The following is a 17,921-nucleotide window of genomic DNA, read 5'->3' as shown; positions in this document are numbered from 1 at the left end:
AGAGGAAATAGATCCTGAAGACTCCTAAGAGCAATGAGAATAACAATAGCAATACCTTTTAAAGGACTTAGAGCCTTCTTACTGGGGAGCAGGCAGGGGAAGTACATTAAATCTGAACAACTTTACATACTCTCATATTGGAATATGGCATGCCTAAATTTTGCCAAAATAATTTTTGTATCCTGTCAAGTACAAATAGCAATTAATCAGCTGATGCAACTTTGTCAGACTGCTTCAGGTTGTGGTGGTTTTGCTATAAAAGGATAGAGTCTGTATACAATACATTGGAATAAGTATTGCATAAGTTGCTTTGTTCATCTGTGTAGCAGAACATTTTTGAAAATAAATTGGAATATTAAAGGCTGGCTTGCTCTCACCAGTTTAGGACTCCTGAATTGCTGGAATGTTCAACTTTTAATCTCAGATAAAATGTGAGGAAATAGATAGCTTGCTGCTCTCTTGTTAAAGATCCACATTTGAATACCTCCTCCTGTCCATACTTTGCCCTTTTATGTACACATCAAATATATAAATATCAGTGTATTTATTGTTGATGATTTTCTGCAATATCTCCTTATATAAGCAGTATGGTAGTTCATGCTCAAGAAGCACTTGCCAATAATCAGGATCCAGAAAAACAACCTGAGCTGATGCAATTTTTCATGCAATGGTGTGAGGAAAACCAGGGCTTGCAGAACAATATAACACCATTGTGTGCTGTACCTGCAGGCAGACTGACTGCTCACAGCCACTCTATTTTGGGGTAATCTCAGCAAGAGATTTCACTAATGATTAACCGAGTTAAGGTAGTGTGAATTCCTCTGTCTGGCATCACTTTTAACTAGAGAAATAGTCAGACATCAATTTCTCATGTCCAAGGCCTGAAGACTGAAGCCAAGTGCCTGCAGCAGTGCGTGCAGACAGTCTGAAGCAGTAAGGCCAGCACAGGGGGTTTAGAAAGCCTCCCCAACACCTCAGCACAGCCTGTATCTGTGTAACAGCACAGGAAACAAGTGACCTGGGGTAAGATATTTCCAGTGATTCCTGTGTATATCATACATATCTTATATATGTATATCACGTATAATATTAGTGCAAAATGACCATGAGCAATGTCACCAAACCATTGCCCCAGTTTGGATTTGGTGCCCTTCACTCACTACTGTCCTTACTCACTTTCAAGAATGCCTTTTTTTCTGAAGTAGCATTATGATAACTTCCATTACTGAATGCTAGGTGACTGTTTAATTAGTTAATACAGGTTTGGGAAACATAATTCCCCTTCTGTTTATCTGCTTATTTAGCTGGTTGAACTTCACACTTGAAGATTTAAAGCTAACCAGCAAGCAAGAGTTAGACATGTGGGACCCAGTAGGGTTTTGCCAATTGATCTCCAGTTTCCTGTCCTTTCCCCAGGGTAAAGTTTGTTCATCAAAGATAATTATATTTTCCTTTCTTTTTTTAAATCTTTCTTTAAGTATTTTAATTTTGTCCAGTTTCACATTTTGAAAGAGGTAAGTGATCTATTTCCCCAGCACTTCCCAAGAAATTAGGAATCTTTCACTTCTAGACAGACATGGCCCTGCATGTCTTTCATCTTCATGAGATAGTTTGGTTTCACTGGCTTGTGTTCTTGTAGATTCCTAAGGGAAGGTAAAGCCTATACATATTTTTTCTGGTAATTTCCTTTATCATAAACTGCTTGAATTGAGCTTAGTTCTTCTTTCCCCTTTAGACATAGGAGTCATAAACAGGTGTGTTTCTAGAGACCTTTGTATTTACAATTCCATAATGCAAATGTATTTGTGTTTATAGCTACTGGAGGTAATTTCTTTAGGGCTCAGAAGTAGTACTGTGCTACTCATGTGACTTACCACACTGGCTAATTTACCCAAAGGGCAATATTTGCAGAGGATAAATTTATGTTGGTGTAAGAGGTTCCTGAAGATACCCAAGGTAAATTCCTAAACTATTTCGATGGCAGCTCAGGTATTTTCATATGCCTCTGTATTGCACAGAATGTACATACTTATAGTTTTGAATGAACCAGCCCTACTTACTGCTGAAATTCTGACAGAAACACGTCTTGACTTATAATAATACTTTTTAAAATAATTAGGTCCTTGACAACTGAAAATGGCCAATATCTATAATCTGTGTTCTTAAGTATGAGCCTAAGAAGGTCAGATCACCAGGGATATGCAGCAGGATAGTTATTCAGCATATTCACCAGGAGGACACTAAAATATCTATAGTCCACACATACTTGGTGTGAAAAAAGCCTGGTGCAGTTAATCATCAGAACAGAGAGTAAAGCTACCTGCTGACCCAAACATCTTCTGAAACCAAGGAACTAAAGACAAATGATAGCCACAGAATTTGTAGAGCAAGCCCACTCTAAATCTGCAGTCATCTTTGATAAAGGTTTGCTGATACAAGAATAGAAGTCAGTGGAATTTAATTACAGATGAGTTTGTTTCCAAGAGGCGTTTTTTGTGTAATTACCATTGTTGGGTTATGTGTGAGAACACACTGTTCTGGAGGCTTTACCACCCTTGTCCTCAGGAGGGGTTATAGGAGTAGCTAAGTACTCATTTCCTGGGCTAAACATTTGTGTTTCATTTAATTTAGCCTCTTCAAAGAAATTTGCTAATGCAATTTGATTAGTAGCCAATTTCTTCAAGAAATAAAAAAGCAGATCCTCAAGCCATCTTTAGCACAGCCTATCATGTCTTCAAGTTTGATGTACATGTAAGACTGCTAAAGACAGTCTTGTAAAAAGCGTGAACTGAGGTGTCTTTCATGCACAGACAATAGGCTGTTGTAGGCTTTCCTGTAAATGGCCTGGAAGAGTTGAAAGCCTTATCCTGTGCTTGGTTGTATAATGCCACTTTAGTGAGATTTTTTGAACACTAGATGCCTGAATACATGCTGTAATAATTTTCATTTTTGATTCGTTTTGATTTTCTTTTGGTTTTGATTTTGGTTTTTTAAATCTTCCCTTGGAGCTGTAAATTCTGGTCCCAGTTACAGTTATCTCCTTCTCCCTGGGCAGCCAGTTATTTTCATGTATTCTCAGAAGATACAGCATTAAGGCCATTCACTTTCTACACAGTCTGTCCCTTCTTTGCTAAGCACTAGCTTCATGTATGTTATGTATTTTGATGAATCTGATAATTGTGTCTTTACAAACTGACAGATTCCACCTTTAGCAAATAATTTCCAGTAGCTCAGCACATCCTGTGAGAGGCACTCCACAGAGTAATGCTGGGCCTAATCTTACCCGAGAAAGGTCACATCTTGCCATGAGCAACAAACTAAGAAGTGAATTTAATCAAGTCATTTTATAAACAGCACAACACACACCTTTCATTTCAAAAGGCAGAAAACAGATTTACTAATTTTGAAAACACATCCTCAACAGAAATCACTGGATTTGGCCTCGTTGTGGAAGCGACAGTTTTTGCAAAACTTTATTTTTATTCTTTGTATGTTTTTATTCCAGATGATGGAACGATGGGAGAATCAAGGCAGCCCTCAAACAAGTGTGTCTGCTCCAGCTATGCCACAGAATATTCCCTATCCACCCGCTCTTCACAGGAGTTCATTTCCTGATTCAACAGAGGCCTTTGATCCACGAAAACCTGACCCGTATGAGCTGTATGAGAAATCAAGAGCTATTTATGAAAGTAGGCGTAAGTGAAAGCTCTCTTGACCCTGCTGGCCATTTAGTATTTAAAGTTTTGCCTTTGAATGTGTCGCTGTTGGCATGATTTTCTGTAATTATCTTTTGTAATTTAAAGGAACTACATTTCTTTCCAGTAAATAGAGCCCACTGTAAATGTTTCAAAAATTGTACACTTACATATTTTCTTAGATCTTACCTAAATTCTCATATGTGACTTTCATAGGTGTTTTTTTCCTTATATTTTTGATCTCCCCATTTTGACTGTTAAGTCCTTTGTGAAGCACAGTAAATGTCCCACCACATTTTATTGTATTTTTTTATAGTCAACCAATAGGAAGATATGAATCTATCAATGAAAAAAAGAGTTTCACCTACTTTCACTTCAAAGTGACATTTTTTAAGAAATTTCGAATATATGTTTTTTTATAAAAATGTCTTTGACAAGTTTTCACATTGTCCTTGGTAGCTAGAAAGAAACGCACAGCATAAAGTACTATTTGCAGACCTATACAAAACAGTACTGAGCCATTGAGATGCTCATTTTGATTTAATTTCTCATGTTTTTGGAAGTATTGTCCATGTTTTTGACAGCAAGAATAAAAGAGCATAGACTTATTTGCTCTTTTTGTAAAGAACATTTTGGCCAAAAATATTGTTCTAAATTGTCTGCAGCCTTTGCACTTAGTAAGATAAATTCTTAAAAACAGTTAACTTTTTTACCAAAATCTTCGTCACCACTGCCATTACTTGCATATGCCACTTTTCAATTCATTTAGTAAAATACTTGTGCCTATAGACCAAAATATGCTATAAATTACATATAAAATATTGGAGCTGATTCTGACCAGCCCATTAATATTAGTTGGGCCCAGAGACCTGGAATATTCACATTTCTTTGGCATGCAAAGGGATAGTCTGAAGGAAATACATTATTGTCCCCAACAGTGGGCTCATACCATTCTTACTTGCCTTGCCTAATACATTAGTTACAGCATCAGCATCTCCTCTTTGGCTTTGGCATTCCCAGTCCCCACAAGAATGGATATGCTGGAGGAACCCCAGACTTCATTTCCAAGTAAACCTTTATCTAGTCTTGAAGCTGCATGTCATATTCCTCAGTTCTTTGCCACTGTGGCCAGTGCCACCATCTTCTGCCCCACTGATCCTATTACTGGAACACTTTTCAGTATAGATTGTCACCCTAAAAAATACAGGTTTTTTTTTTTTTTTTTTGAGGGAGACAGTTGTTGATGTTTTATTTAACTCTATGTACTTAAATAAATTGCTGGCTTTTTTGAGGAATACCAGTATCTTACCAGGGTATCTTACTCTCCCTAAATATGGATGTGAGTACTTAGACCCCTGTAAAAAATGTATTTAATCTTCTATTATAAACTGTTAGGCATAGTAACTAAACTTTCCAGTACATTTACAAACACCGTGTATGTAGTCCATGATGACTGGCATTCCCAATGCAATGTACAAAAAAGAGACTCTAATTTTTGAAATTTTAAAACTCATTGAAGTATGGATCAGGATACTGTGTGGAGTAGACCAAATAGATTTGAAAGAAGTAAGACTAGTTTTGATCAAAGATTGGAAATCATTTTCAGACATCTCTCTTCTTTCACTTTCTCTTGTGCATTAAGGGATAGACTAGCATATAAAAAAAATATTTGCTTGAACTGCCATGTTATTCTCCAAAGTTATAGAATTGGGTATATGATAAATTAAAAGGAAAAGAATCCATTTCATAGTTAGAAATTACTTTATGTAGTTCAGCACCTCTACTGAAAAAACTCTTGGCTTTGTATAGAGCTCTAGCAAACAGAAAACTCTTTGCAAATAATCATTTCCCATATCAGTAGATTTTAGAAGTGATGTAGTTTAACAAAAATCTTTTCACTCAACAATCAGAACCATCTCTGTAGTTGAAGTCATCAGGCCAAGAATGCCAATTTCCTACACAGAAACAAATATCTCTGGGAGACAATTAAGAAAATATTATAAATAACATATGGATGTATGACATATGTATTTATATGGCGCTTTTTTTTTCATCCTGATCCCCAATCTATGCTTGATCTATGTGTGCCCTTCATAAAACTGTGGGAATATAGATCTGATGTCAACCACAAAGATTCACTTACCCCCCAGAAGATTATATATGACATTACAAGATATATTACACCATGCAATATTCATGGCTGCTTTTGTCAAGTTTTCTGAGCACTTCTTTGACTAACATGAACTCTTATCTTTTACTTATATGATCTACTGTGTTAAGGAGTATATGCTTTACAATAGGAAGAACATCTAACATGTGGGTTGGAGTTATGCTAAAGCCTGTGTTTTAATGGTATAATTGCATTTGAGTTCAGTCCAAAAGGCAACTGGAAACTGTATGTGAGATGTTTTCATCACCAGCTGCCTAGAAAACCAGATAATTAAAAATAGTAAAGCTGCCAGGCCCAAAACAAGAAAGTGAGAGATGAAAAGCAAGACTGCGGTAACCTTATCCTAGATTTTGATCAGTGTCCCATCTTCCAGCTAATCTTGGAAACTTAAATTTCTTATCTTCTTTCTCCACTATCCCCTCAACATTTTCTCTAAGATTTGATTCCACCAGTTTCCAACCAGATCTTGTCTGCATTCCTTCATATCCCTTATTTATAAATAGCTAACTCGAAAGATCTCGATTCTCCCTGACATTTTTGTTTCATGAATGTCCTAAGCACATATTTTAGAAAATTTAATTTGTCAAGCCTTAGCACCATGTAGTTGTCCTATTTCCTAAAGATGGAAGAAATCCATTACTGAGTCAAGTAATTGTCATCTAGTTTGAGTACATAGGAGGGAGAGTTTCAAGACAACACTCTTTCCTACCATATGGCAGTGTCAGGTTGGTTATCTTTGGGAAGAATATACCCTAAAAGTGCACAGGAAAAGTTCAGCTACTTGGTTTTTTTAAGTACTTCTTATCTCAAGGCAAGTTTGTCTTATCTCCTGGCAAGACCTTCTTTTCATCTTCTAAAAATAGGGCAGAGAAGTGAACAATCATGACCTGGAAAACTCAAAAAGAAAGAGATACTGCAAAATTTTTGTTTCTCTCGTTGTGAGACTGTTACTAAACAGTTCATTTTTGTGCTTCTATAACTCTGAATTTACACAGAGCCTTTTATCATAGGGTTTCCCCACAGTCAGCACTAACCAGGGCCTCATAAAATTCTCCTGCTTCCCAATCAGAGAGGGAGTGAAGCGAGTTATGAAAACCAGGGTAGTTCTGTGAGGAGCACAAGGAATATGACTCAAAGCAAGAACTAGACCAATGTGCTGCCTCTAACTCATGCCTACCTAATGATAGCAAGAACAGGGTTGCAAGCAGGAAGTCTCAATGAAAAAGTATGAGTTTCATTCTACAGAAAGGTTTTTCCACCTAAAGAACATGAAGAATCTGCAAGACCCTGGGTGATGGGAAGATTTCAGTTTGTAACGGTTACAATACAAATTACAAAGCACTACCACTTCTGCATGGGATATAGTTCCATACAGGCAGAGTGCAACTCTATTTTGGAAGTCATAGTACCTTTGAAAATTGTTTGTCATGAATTAGCTGTTACCTGTCAGGTCTTCCCTCTTAGCTGTCACCAGCCTCTGCTGTCACCTATCCCTATGCTCAAAGCTCCAAGTAAATAAAAAATGAGCATGAGGGGTTTCCAAACACTGAGGAGGACTTCCATGTCATCTAAAAAACTGCATAAAAGCAAAAGATGGGAAATTGGTTTATGCTTTCTTTCTTTACTTTGTCTCTCTGGTTTGGGTTGTTTTGTTTTTTTTATTTTTTTCTTTTTTGTTTTGGGGTTTTTTTTTCGTCTCTTTCCCCATCTCTTCTTGTTTCTCCTGCATGCTGAAGAATACCTACCTAACTTTCTGCTGTGACATAATTTTCTCAGCTGGATACTTTTTCATTTTTTTTTGTTCTTCTATTAATTCAAAGCAAAACTTTTATCTCCTTTCTCCTTACTAAAACTATTAGATTGTAAGTGACAGAGTGACTCTCCCCATTACCAGTTTAGGTCCAGCAGGTAGAAAATGCAACATCAGATCAGGAATTTCCTATTAATGAAAAAATTATGACTTCATATGCACCAGATTAAAACAGCTGTAACTGGAGCCCTTGAGTTATCATTAGGAGACCTCCTTCACCTGAATTTTAAACTTTTAATTTTATAAACTCTCCTTATCATATCTTATATTGTATATTGAGCTCTGTTTATTGTAGATTCGCAGTTTGTAAAAACTTCATTCAGACCCCCTGCAGGCATTAGTCAAGCTGGAGTCACAAAGCAGTTGGGAATCATAATTCCATAATAGTTCTCTCAGAACTAGTTATAACAGAAATTTCAGGTTATTTTCCTCTGAGGAAAGAGGTAAAATAAAATATTTTTTACATTGATTGGGTTACATTTGTCCTTCAGTTACTGTGGTAGCCAAGGCTGGTGATGTGACACAGAAATGCCAGTAGGAAGAATGAGATAAGCCAGTGATAAGCGCTCATTAAAAGTGAAATCTGAACAATTCCAGTTCCACCTTTAGCTGAGAGGACAAAAGTTGCTTTCTTCAAAATCTCCTCTGTTATTTTCTCCTCTGACCACAGTATTTTGAATTTCTTAAGTCCCTTTCAAATCTATCAACTGTTTTATGCAATGCATTATTTTTTTATTGGCAGAGATTTTAACAAATTGGAAAGCAACCAAAAAGCAAAGTTCACCAACACCTGTGAAATATGTAAATGGCAAATCTATTTGCATAATTTGCCTCCACATAATAAGGTATATTCTTTGGCAGACTTATAAATACCTTTCTGTAAGGGTCACAGACAAGCACTTCAATTCATATTCACAGGGTACATTTCCTCCAGAGCATCAGCACAGATATGCATTAAGGTAGAAAAGATTTGTCAGACAGCATAATACTGATCCATAATGTGTAACTACAAAAACACCAGGCTTGCAGAAAAATACTAAGGCAATCAGGGTTTCCTAAATTTGATACTCATGGATATAAAAAAAAAAAAAATTAGGTCTAGCACTGAATGCATGACCACCTGAGGGTTTTTTTGGCATAGTCCACAGCTAAGCAGAATTTTCCTGACAGTGCTTGTTGGCTGAAGAGCTACACTTAAATTAAAGATTGAAATTATTAAAAATTGAAGGAAATTTTTCACATAATTGGTACTACCACTTTTTTCAGATAATGCTTTCCTGACAGAAAGAAAATTGCCTCTAATATTTTTTCCCTTTCTTGCTCATTTTTAATCTAAAAAGAAATCAATTTTGGTTATGGTGCTTTAACATATATGTATACACATCTGTGCACAGGTGCATATAAATGCAGAACTATGATAGCACTAAATATAGAGTATTCTAAAGTATTGTAGAAAGGGACTTTTGTATGGGTGAAGGGTTTGGGACTGTAAGCTAGAAAATCAGGTTCTAGTTTCAAACCTTCCTTGCACTCATTTTACAATATCTATCAATATTTCTATTCACCAGTTAGTGCCCTTTATGTCAGTAAGTCATGCCTGCCTTCACTTAGTAAATAAAAGTATTGGGAAATTGCTAAGTAAGGTCTATTATCATCAAACTACTCCTTGACCTAGAGTATGAACAACTGAGGTATAGGAAGGGAATTTCTCAAAGCAATTTCCAAACAGTCCATGTTGGTGTTTTCCTTCCATCTAGTGCTACCCTAAGCAACAGCATGGAGATGGTCTAAGAACTGATATTATTAAATTAATATAACTCTTTTTAATAAGAGATTATATACAATAAAAGGAGAGGAAATTTAGCAGACTAAAGTCAAATGGTTTTATATTGTTCATCACTGCAGAAAGAGTTACTCACCATGACAAAATGGATTTGTTGCTTATAAGAACTGACAGTGAAACCAGAAGCACTTTCACGTGGAATTATGAGTGTATAATCATCACAGTGCCATGGATGTAAAATGATTTTGATTGCTGGCTTGCAAAGTAGGTCCCTAATGACCTCTGCTAATATGAAGTGTTCATTTTACAGCTGATGGCAGTGTTAAAGATGCAGAATTTCTTTCTCTTTAGCAATTTACACTTTACTAAAAGGTATACAAATAGATTTTGATCTGCAACGTGGCAGCATGTACTTAAGAGTCAAAGTAAAAATTTAAGAGAAGTGACTTGTAGGCATAGGGGAGTTGGTGCATGTTGGAGACAAGTGGGTGCTGCATTGCCTATGGGCTGTGGCAAACTGCTGCTGGCACAGCTTTGGAAGGGGCATTGCAGCATAATCACACTCATTCTTCTCACTTGTGAAACCCCTGTTCACCTGAAGCATGGCTAGCACTGAGATGCTGAAATACAGATGTTCCCTTATGCTAGTTTTGTTCCATGTATTTAGCATTCAACAAAGACTGATCCAGAAAACAGCAGAATATGGAAAACAAATATTATCAAATATTGTCCCTACCTTTCATCAGCATAACTCTTCCTCCAGAGAATACCAGTGGCTCCACTGGTGTAAATAAAAATACCCTTGTGTCATGCTGTGGGTGAATTGTGCTCCTGTGGCTGTATCTTGGCAGCAAAGAATCCTGCAAATTTCACCATTGATTTCATATAAATCAGGATTATGTCCTAGGCCTGGTTTGTTGCTTGGCTGTTTTCACAAATATTTTACAGCTTTCAGTTTAAAATGAATGAGTGAAAGTGAAATAAATCTATTAGAGTAATTTATTTTAGACGAAACAGGAATACAGGTATGCAAGATTTTTACTGTTCTATCTTCTAATAGCAAAATTAATCTTGGTTTTGCATTCATCTGATATGCAAAGAATTGTAGACAGAATGGTTTGTGTTGGAAGGGATCTTCTTTCAACCCCCAAATCTTGATGTATGGCAAGACCACTCAAAATGCACAGCTGCATCCCTGTTCTCCAGAGCACAGGGAGTCATCGCCATGGTGGAGATTTATTTTAATATAGCCATATACAAACAACAGTTCAGAAGATTTCTTAGTTTTACTTTCCTGATTCTTGTTTCTAGGACAGGTTAGCTGAACTAAAAAATTAAATCAGTGAATTTACCAAGTATTTTATTCTACTTTCAAGCTCCGCTTTGTAAATACTTCATTCCTGTTTTACATGAAAGACTACAGCTACTCATGGCAATGCAGCTGAAGATGTTTAACCAAAAAGGCATCACAGGGAGAATACACAAATATTATGTAATCATTTTAAATCTTTCAGCACTTTGAGTGCCTCTTCATGGTGGAGTATTGGGTAGGCTTGTCTCTTTGTCCTAACCTCTCCAAATTTTCATTCTACCTCATTTCCTATGAGGTAGAGGCAGGATATCTAACATATTAAAAAGAATCTATTAAAAGTTCAGAAGAATGCCAGAATTAATTTAGTAATAAATAAATGGAAAGTTTCAAGTTGCCTTGTGTAAAGTTAGTTTCCTATAAACCTAATTGACTGATTTCTATAAAACAAAGCTCACTAGAGTCTCCCAGGATTCTGGTAAAATTACCAGCTCAATTTATCCTTAGCAGATAGAAGGTGCCAGGATGTGCACAAATGACATGCATTCTGCTCAGCTGAGGGCCAGGCACAGCAGTCCTTTGTCCTCTGTTGCTTTTCTGTAGGGTCTCTGAGAACAGAGTTTTGAAAAAAACTACTTATCTCTGCATTTGACAGATGGAGACAGTGCTAACTCAGTCCCTTCCTCTGTGTTAAAAGTTCTTTGAAGTTTTATATTCTTTGCTAACTGTTTGCTTGTCATATGAGCACAGCTATATAGAGGATATATTTTGTTTTACAAAGTGTCAGTGACATTATCACAGTTATGTGTACTGCACAGAGACCCATACTGCTGACAGCAGATTCTTCCTAATATGAACATTGCTTTGCTATGGTCACCAAAACCACAAATCTGCACCTGGGTTTATCTTTCTGGTGATCAGACATTTAAAAACTTCAGCATCTTCAGCACAGTTCAAATTTTCATGTGTGTGAATTCCCAAACTACAGTGAAAACACATGCTAGGTGCTGAATGGTTAATTACAGGATGATAATTAGCACTGTAAGAATCTACATGAAGTTCTACAAGGCAAAGGAAGAAAAGCAATGTCAGATTTCATGAGATTAGCTTTGAAGGAAACCATTGCTAGGCACTTTTGACCACAAATAACAGTTCCCAAAAAAGGACACTGCTAACTTACTCAAAATATATAGTTGTCTGTCTTAACAGAGCAAGTTGTTCCCTAATTGGTCACAGTTTGAGAATGGTGGTGATTCCTTCACTTTGCTGCTTGAGACCAGTTTTGGGTGATATTAGAGTGACTGCAAGTTGAAATGGGAACAGAATGAACCAATCTTACAGCAGGTCCAAAGAGCAATTCTCGCTGAGTGACCAAAAGAGCTTGTGTACCTTCAAACCTAAAAGCTTATTGAGACTATCAAGATGAAATTGCTTTCTCTACATTAAAATCATTTTGCCTCTTAAAAGAGTTCCATTAAAATCTTGAAAGGGTGTGAGTAAAAAAAATCATTTCTCCAAGTTTGCAGTGGAGCAGCATCAGTTTCAAAGGTTTTGGTTTTCAGGAGCTGTGCTGGTGCAACATTTTGCATTTAGATAGCATGTCTCACTGGAAAGATCCCAAATCACTACAAAATCTGAAGTGCATGAAGGAATTGTCTCCTTTAACCGTCAAAACAAAGACATGCGGCCACCTATAAAGTCAAACAGCATAGCCCACATGACACAGCTCAACACAAACAGTAAACACAAATGCAACAGGAACACCAAATCCAATGTCCCCATTCAGTGGACCTGGATTTGGATAGGTCAAGGCTGTTATCTAAACATACTTACCAAAAATTTTTAAGACATCTTGATTTTTAAGACATCTCTTGCTAGCTATCTTTTGGAAAACATCTTTGCCCTGCAACAACCATTTCAGTATTATCTCAGGAGAGCTCTGAATCACTCAGCTGCTGCCATTGCAGCCAATGCTGCCTTTAGGAAGGGCTGAAGGGCTAAAGCCACCAGAAGGCAGGTGGCTTGAGTCCAAACTCTTTCAAAGTGTTACACAGCTTCCCACAGAGGAAATGCTGTGTTATGTCTCTCACCACACTCTTCTGTCTTAGGAAGATGGTATATACTCATAGCTTGCATCACTGTCCTGCAAATGCTGTTGTGAAAGACCTCACCTCCTTTAGAGCATGAAACATGCATGGTATGATATGGTATGATATTCTGGCTTAGAGTCATATAAATGGGATACCTGATTTGCCCTTTTGTTGTGTGTAGGTCAATAGAAATCACCTCGGCTTGGAATGTTTTGCAAATCACTCTGGGTGCTGCCAAAATAATAAGACAGAAATTCTTGTTCAGAAAATTTCAAAATTAGCACAGGAAACATGACTGAATTCAGCTATTGACTCATCTAGCTTCCTCTAATGCAAGCAAAATAGTTTTATATGAAAACAAGACAGTTAATTGCTGCACTTCATATAGTGAAATACAAATACTTTGAAACTATCTGCATAAAAATACATTAAAGGGATTCACCTGCATTTCCTTTCATCTACAATCAGTTGTTCTTATTGGCAACATACATCACTCTGGAAAAATCTTCCTCATTTTGATGATAAAAGACATTTTGCAATGGAGTTGTATAAAAGCAGGAGTCAAGCCATCTGAGGTCAAGTCATCCAAACACACCCATTAAACTTCCCCTTTTATTGCTGTACTTGAATAAGCACAAATATTGTCACTGTTTTTTAACAGTTTTAACCAAACTAAGTTTTTTATCTTCATCAGAACCTACATTGTGTTAAAGAGACATTACCACCTCAACATCTTTTTCACTTTGCACAGAAATGGCCAGGGAGGTCTTAATCTAGCAGGAATATGTACATGTACCACATGGAAAGTAAAGAAGGAGGGGAGGAGAAAATAAAATTTCAAGAAACAATAGAAAATGCATTTTAGTAATTCAAAACACAGCAGAGAAATTGATGCTGCATCTTTAAATAACTTGAGAAATGTATTTCACCTTTAATTCCCCATTTTCCTATTCAGAACAAGTGCTGCCCAGGACTGGTTTTCGAGCGGATTCCTCTGGCAAGTATTCTTCAGCCTTTGTTTTCTGTAAACTAGTTGTCCTCCATTTTATGTTTTAACTATTCTTCTTTTTTTAATCATTTCTCAAGATGATGGACAGTCTTGACTGCCCAGTCACCATTTTATTGTCTATGATCTTCGTGGGGTTGTAAAATGCTTATGCCAAACTTTTTTATAATAGATTTGCATTTTGAGCAAGGAAAGGTATTTCTTTTTCCTCAGCCAGTTTTTATGTTTTACTGTGTTTTATGTGTACTTTCATATTAGTGTTCACTCTTTAGCATAAAATTGCATCTCTATAGCTCATGCCCAAATCTAAGCCAAATAATTTTTTTTTGTATCTGAATTTATTTCTGTTTTAACTTTATCACCAACTTCTTGCTTTTGTATTTATATCTTGTGCTGTAAAAATATAAAAGAAAATGCTTTCAAAATCAAGAGATTTTTGAGGTGTTTGAGTCAACACTGATCTTGTAAAATGGCAACGGATTTTTTTAAAAAAAAGCAATATTTGATTTCCCAGTATTATCATGCTAAGTGAACAGTTAAAACAGGCATCCCATACCAAAAAAAGGCTGTTCTGACAATCCTATCAAAGTTTTTCTAGTCCTACACAAGCCGGACAGAGAACCTAAATTAAATATAACATTGGACAGGCTTTGCATAAAACAGCAGGGTTTATACATTGAATTACTCTGTTAGCACACCAGTTCTTTTTTCTTTTCTTTGATGATTTTCATACTGAATTTTTTATTTGCCAGCTTTCCTCTCTATAAATATCAAGAGGGAATATGTATGCTTTTTTTAAAAGCTACTTACATTGCAGAGCAGCAGATCCATGAGGCTGTTTTCAAGCTTTTCACATCTTTCAAGAGCATCTGAAACTCAGATGAAGTTACTGTAGTTTTGTGTCAATCCCAATTCACAATTTATAATTATTTGTATGAAAAAAAAATCTTCACCGTCTTCAGCAAAGGAGTCCAAATTAGTTTTTCTTTTCAGTAGGTACCTGAATACACCCAGAAAGACTGTAAAATTATTACAGCAAAGCACTTCATCTTTCCTTTAATTGCAATATAGGAGATTTAATAAAAATGTTATATCAACATTTACAGGATCATCCTGAACATTTACAGGTTCATCACTGTAAAATCACATAGCACTTGTTCAATTTGTCTCACACAGAAAATTAATTAAGCATTTGCAGGTGTATATTTTTTCAACATTTAAGAAACAACTGCACTCAGGCATCTCAGTGTGTTGTCCACCCAGAGATTCAGAGGAATACAGTGCAGAAATGTAGCTGGGAGCTGATAATCACATCCTCACCTGTGAGATCTCACTAGTGTTCAGTAACAATCTATTCTGGTACCATTACATTTAAAGCAAATCCACCATCATTCAGGAACCAGAAAGAATTTCCCAATGCTCTTTACTCTCCTCACTGTGCAGGGATGATCAGATCACAGCTTGTCCAATACCATTCTCAAATTCATGGGGGAGCCAGCTGGTTTTACAGCCTAGCAAAGTGAATTGGTGTGATTTTTTTTCTTCCAGGCCAAATGAACTGTTAAGAAAGTTTTCCTTCACACAAAAAGAAGAAACAGAGTGGTATAACAATAAGGAAAAAAGAGATTTAAGTTACTAGCAGGCAAAGTTAAAGATGTTTTTCTAATATAAATGTGTAGAGAGGCAAGGAAGGACAGGGAGCATTGTATTCTGGCAGAGGGTACCCTCTGTTCATATTACATGAAGAAAAATATTGAATTTATGGTGAAACTCTCAGTAAAACTGGTAGGAGACAGGTCATTGAGGTACATTAAGCTGACTGGAAGGATAAGCAAACTGGAAAAGACAGTTTTAATTCAGGATTGGCTTGTCTGCGAACCTGTTCATACTTCTTACCTGGCATGAACCACAAGGTGCTAATCTAGGTAAGCAAGAGAAAACAAAAGGATACATTTTTCCACACTGACATTATATTAACCAACAGTTTGTAGTATATTGCAAGGCTCAGGAGTGTCATTTTCTGTAAGTACAGGTAATTTTCTCTGTATGATCAACTGAAAATCTGCTCCCGTAAGAAAACACAAAATTTAATCCATCTAAAAATCCTTTGTGAGGAACAAAAAAGTACCAGAATCCTGGAGAAGCAAGCACTAGAGGAATATCAGATGAAATGGAATCATTTAAATGGGAAAGAATACTTAATCAATGTATATTCAGGAATATTGAAACTCCCGCCACATAATCATAGGGGCTTTTAGAAAATCTATCAGACATGAGCTCCTGTGAAAAAGTACAAAGTAGAGAACAATTTACCTGTCTTTCAAACACAAGAAAAAGGATTTCAGCAGCAGCATGGCTTTAGAACGTGTTTTTGATCAAAGACTAAAACTGCCGATGTGGAGATAAACCAAGAGCTGTGCAAAGGGAGTTTAGCAAAAGTTGGTTGGTCTAACCAACCAACTAACCTGGCACTAACCTGGCAACTGATTTTTTTACACTGAACAGGTGATATGTGCTTAATTAATCTATACTTTCCATTTTACAAAATACCAGTTATAATTGTAACACTTCCATGTTAGCCTGGAAAAGACAATGCCTAGCATGAAATGTAAAGATGAATGGCTAGGAAGCAGCTAAGCAATTCTACTAGAAGAATCTGGACTGAAAGATTAATGTTACTGGAGAGCCTTTCAATAAGTATTCTGTCTTATTTCATGAATCACTTTAGCACATAAACCAAGGGTAGAAGTCAGATCCACTTTCAGAGAGGTCAGTTCAGGAATCTATGGTGTAGCTGTCTCCAGAGCAGTGGAAAGGTGATCAGTGCAGTCACATCATACCCAACATGAAAGCTGAAACAGCACCCAGGTTTGTGTACCAGTCAGTCACTGCAGATACTGTGACATTATGATATTACTGCAAGGTGGGTGACCTAGTGACAAAGGCCACAAACCAGCTCAGTTGCCAGTGTCTTCTTTGCCTGTGTCTTCGCTGGTAAGGTCTCTGTGCTGTTTGCTTGCAGAGGTTTGCAATAACAGGAAGCTAGCTAGACTTGATGACCCAGAGATCCTTTCCAGTTTTGCCTCCTTAGTGGAACTGAAAAGATCTAATTTTTTTTTTTTAAACGGTTTTCAGTGACTGTTGGCAGGCAATGGACTCCACAGAATTCCAAGTCTTTGGGAAGGAGCATTGTAGCCCAGTCAGTTGATCCAAAGGGTTCCAAACTGTGTTAGAAAAGTATGCCCCTACACAGTATTTTTAACCTAAACGTTTTCATAGTCAAGCTGGCTTATCTATTCCACTCTAAATGGGGTAGAAAAACAGCATCTTTTAAAAAATAAATGATGCCCCTTATTTTGGAGTCTGTTGCCAGCACTGGTTTGGCTCAGCTTTGTCAGTGTATCTGAGTGATGTTTTCATCTCAGTTTGCCAGAGCAAGTATTCTTCACAACCTGACATTCTTACATTTTCTTATTGTATTCCCAGCTGTGCATATTCATTCACTTGTACACAACAAAGGCAGTGCTCAGGTTGTGACAGACTGCTGGAACAGTGCCTTTGAGTGTTAAACCTGGGTTTCAAATGCTGATCACACTGTGTCTATCTACAAAAACATCTCCCTAGTGCTAGGCCCTATCCTTGTAGGCACAGCAAACCTGATAAAATACTGCTTTCTTCTGAAATTCCTCTGCCTCTCACAACTTTTAAATTATTTGCATTAAGCTAACATACAGTACACACCCAGAATTCATTTGCTCCTTAGTGTTGAGGCACATCAAATAAATGGGAAAAGTCAGTATAATAAGTTTCTTGGTGCTGTTTGGGTTTGTCTTCTCAATATATGGGAAGGAAGTTGGTAGGGAAAGGTAAAACATTTATTTTACCAATTGAAATATTTGTGATTCATTCTCACGTTCACCAATACAGACTGTTGAAACAACGCACTATGCTGCAGTTTCCAGGGGATTTTATTGCACAGTCATAGTATAGAGCCAGTGCGTGTCTTTCTGTATCTGCCTTTGCAATAATACCTGACTGAAACTAACCGGGCTTTAATC

General features: G+C 36.8%; 1 protein-coding gene across 12 annotated transcripts in view; it reads left to right on the top strand.

Moving 5' to 3' along the window:
• MAGI2 (membrane associated guanylate kinase, WW and PDZ domain containing 2) overlaps positions 1-17,921 on the top strand; it is a 701,395-nt gene that overhangs the window by 608,888 nt on the left and 74,586 nt on the right. For 10 of the 12 annotated variants that reach the window (XM_058021985.1, XM_058021983.1, XM_058021982.1 and 7 more), the window contains one exon: positions 3,506-3,695. In XM_058021985.1, coding sequence (XP_057877968.1) covers positions 3,506-3,695 — 190 coding nt within the window. Of the gene's footprint in view, positions 1-3,505; positions 3,696-13,812; positions 13,855-17,921 lie in introns of all 12 variants that reach the window. The other 2 variants (XM_058021991.1, XM_058021981.1) reach the window with 2 other exon arrangements.

The sequence above is a fragment of the Melospiza georgiana genome, chromosome 4 (assembly GCF_028018845.1).
Source record: "Melospiza georgiana isolate bMelGeo1 chromosome 4, bMelGeo1.pri, whole genome shotgun sequence".
In the NCBI taxonomy this organism is placed as follows: domain Eukaryota; kingdom Metazoa; phylum Chordata; class Aves; order Passeriformes; family Passerellidae; genus Melospiza; species Melospiza georgiana.
This window is presented reverse-complemented; position numbering and strand designations above follow the sequence as displayed.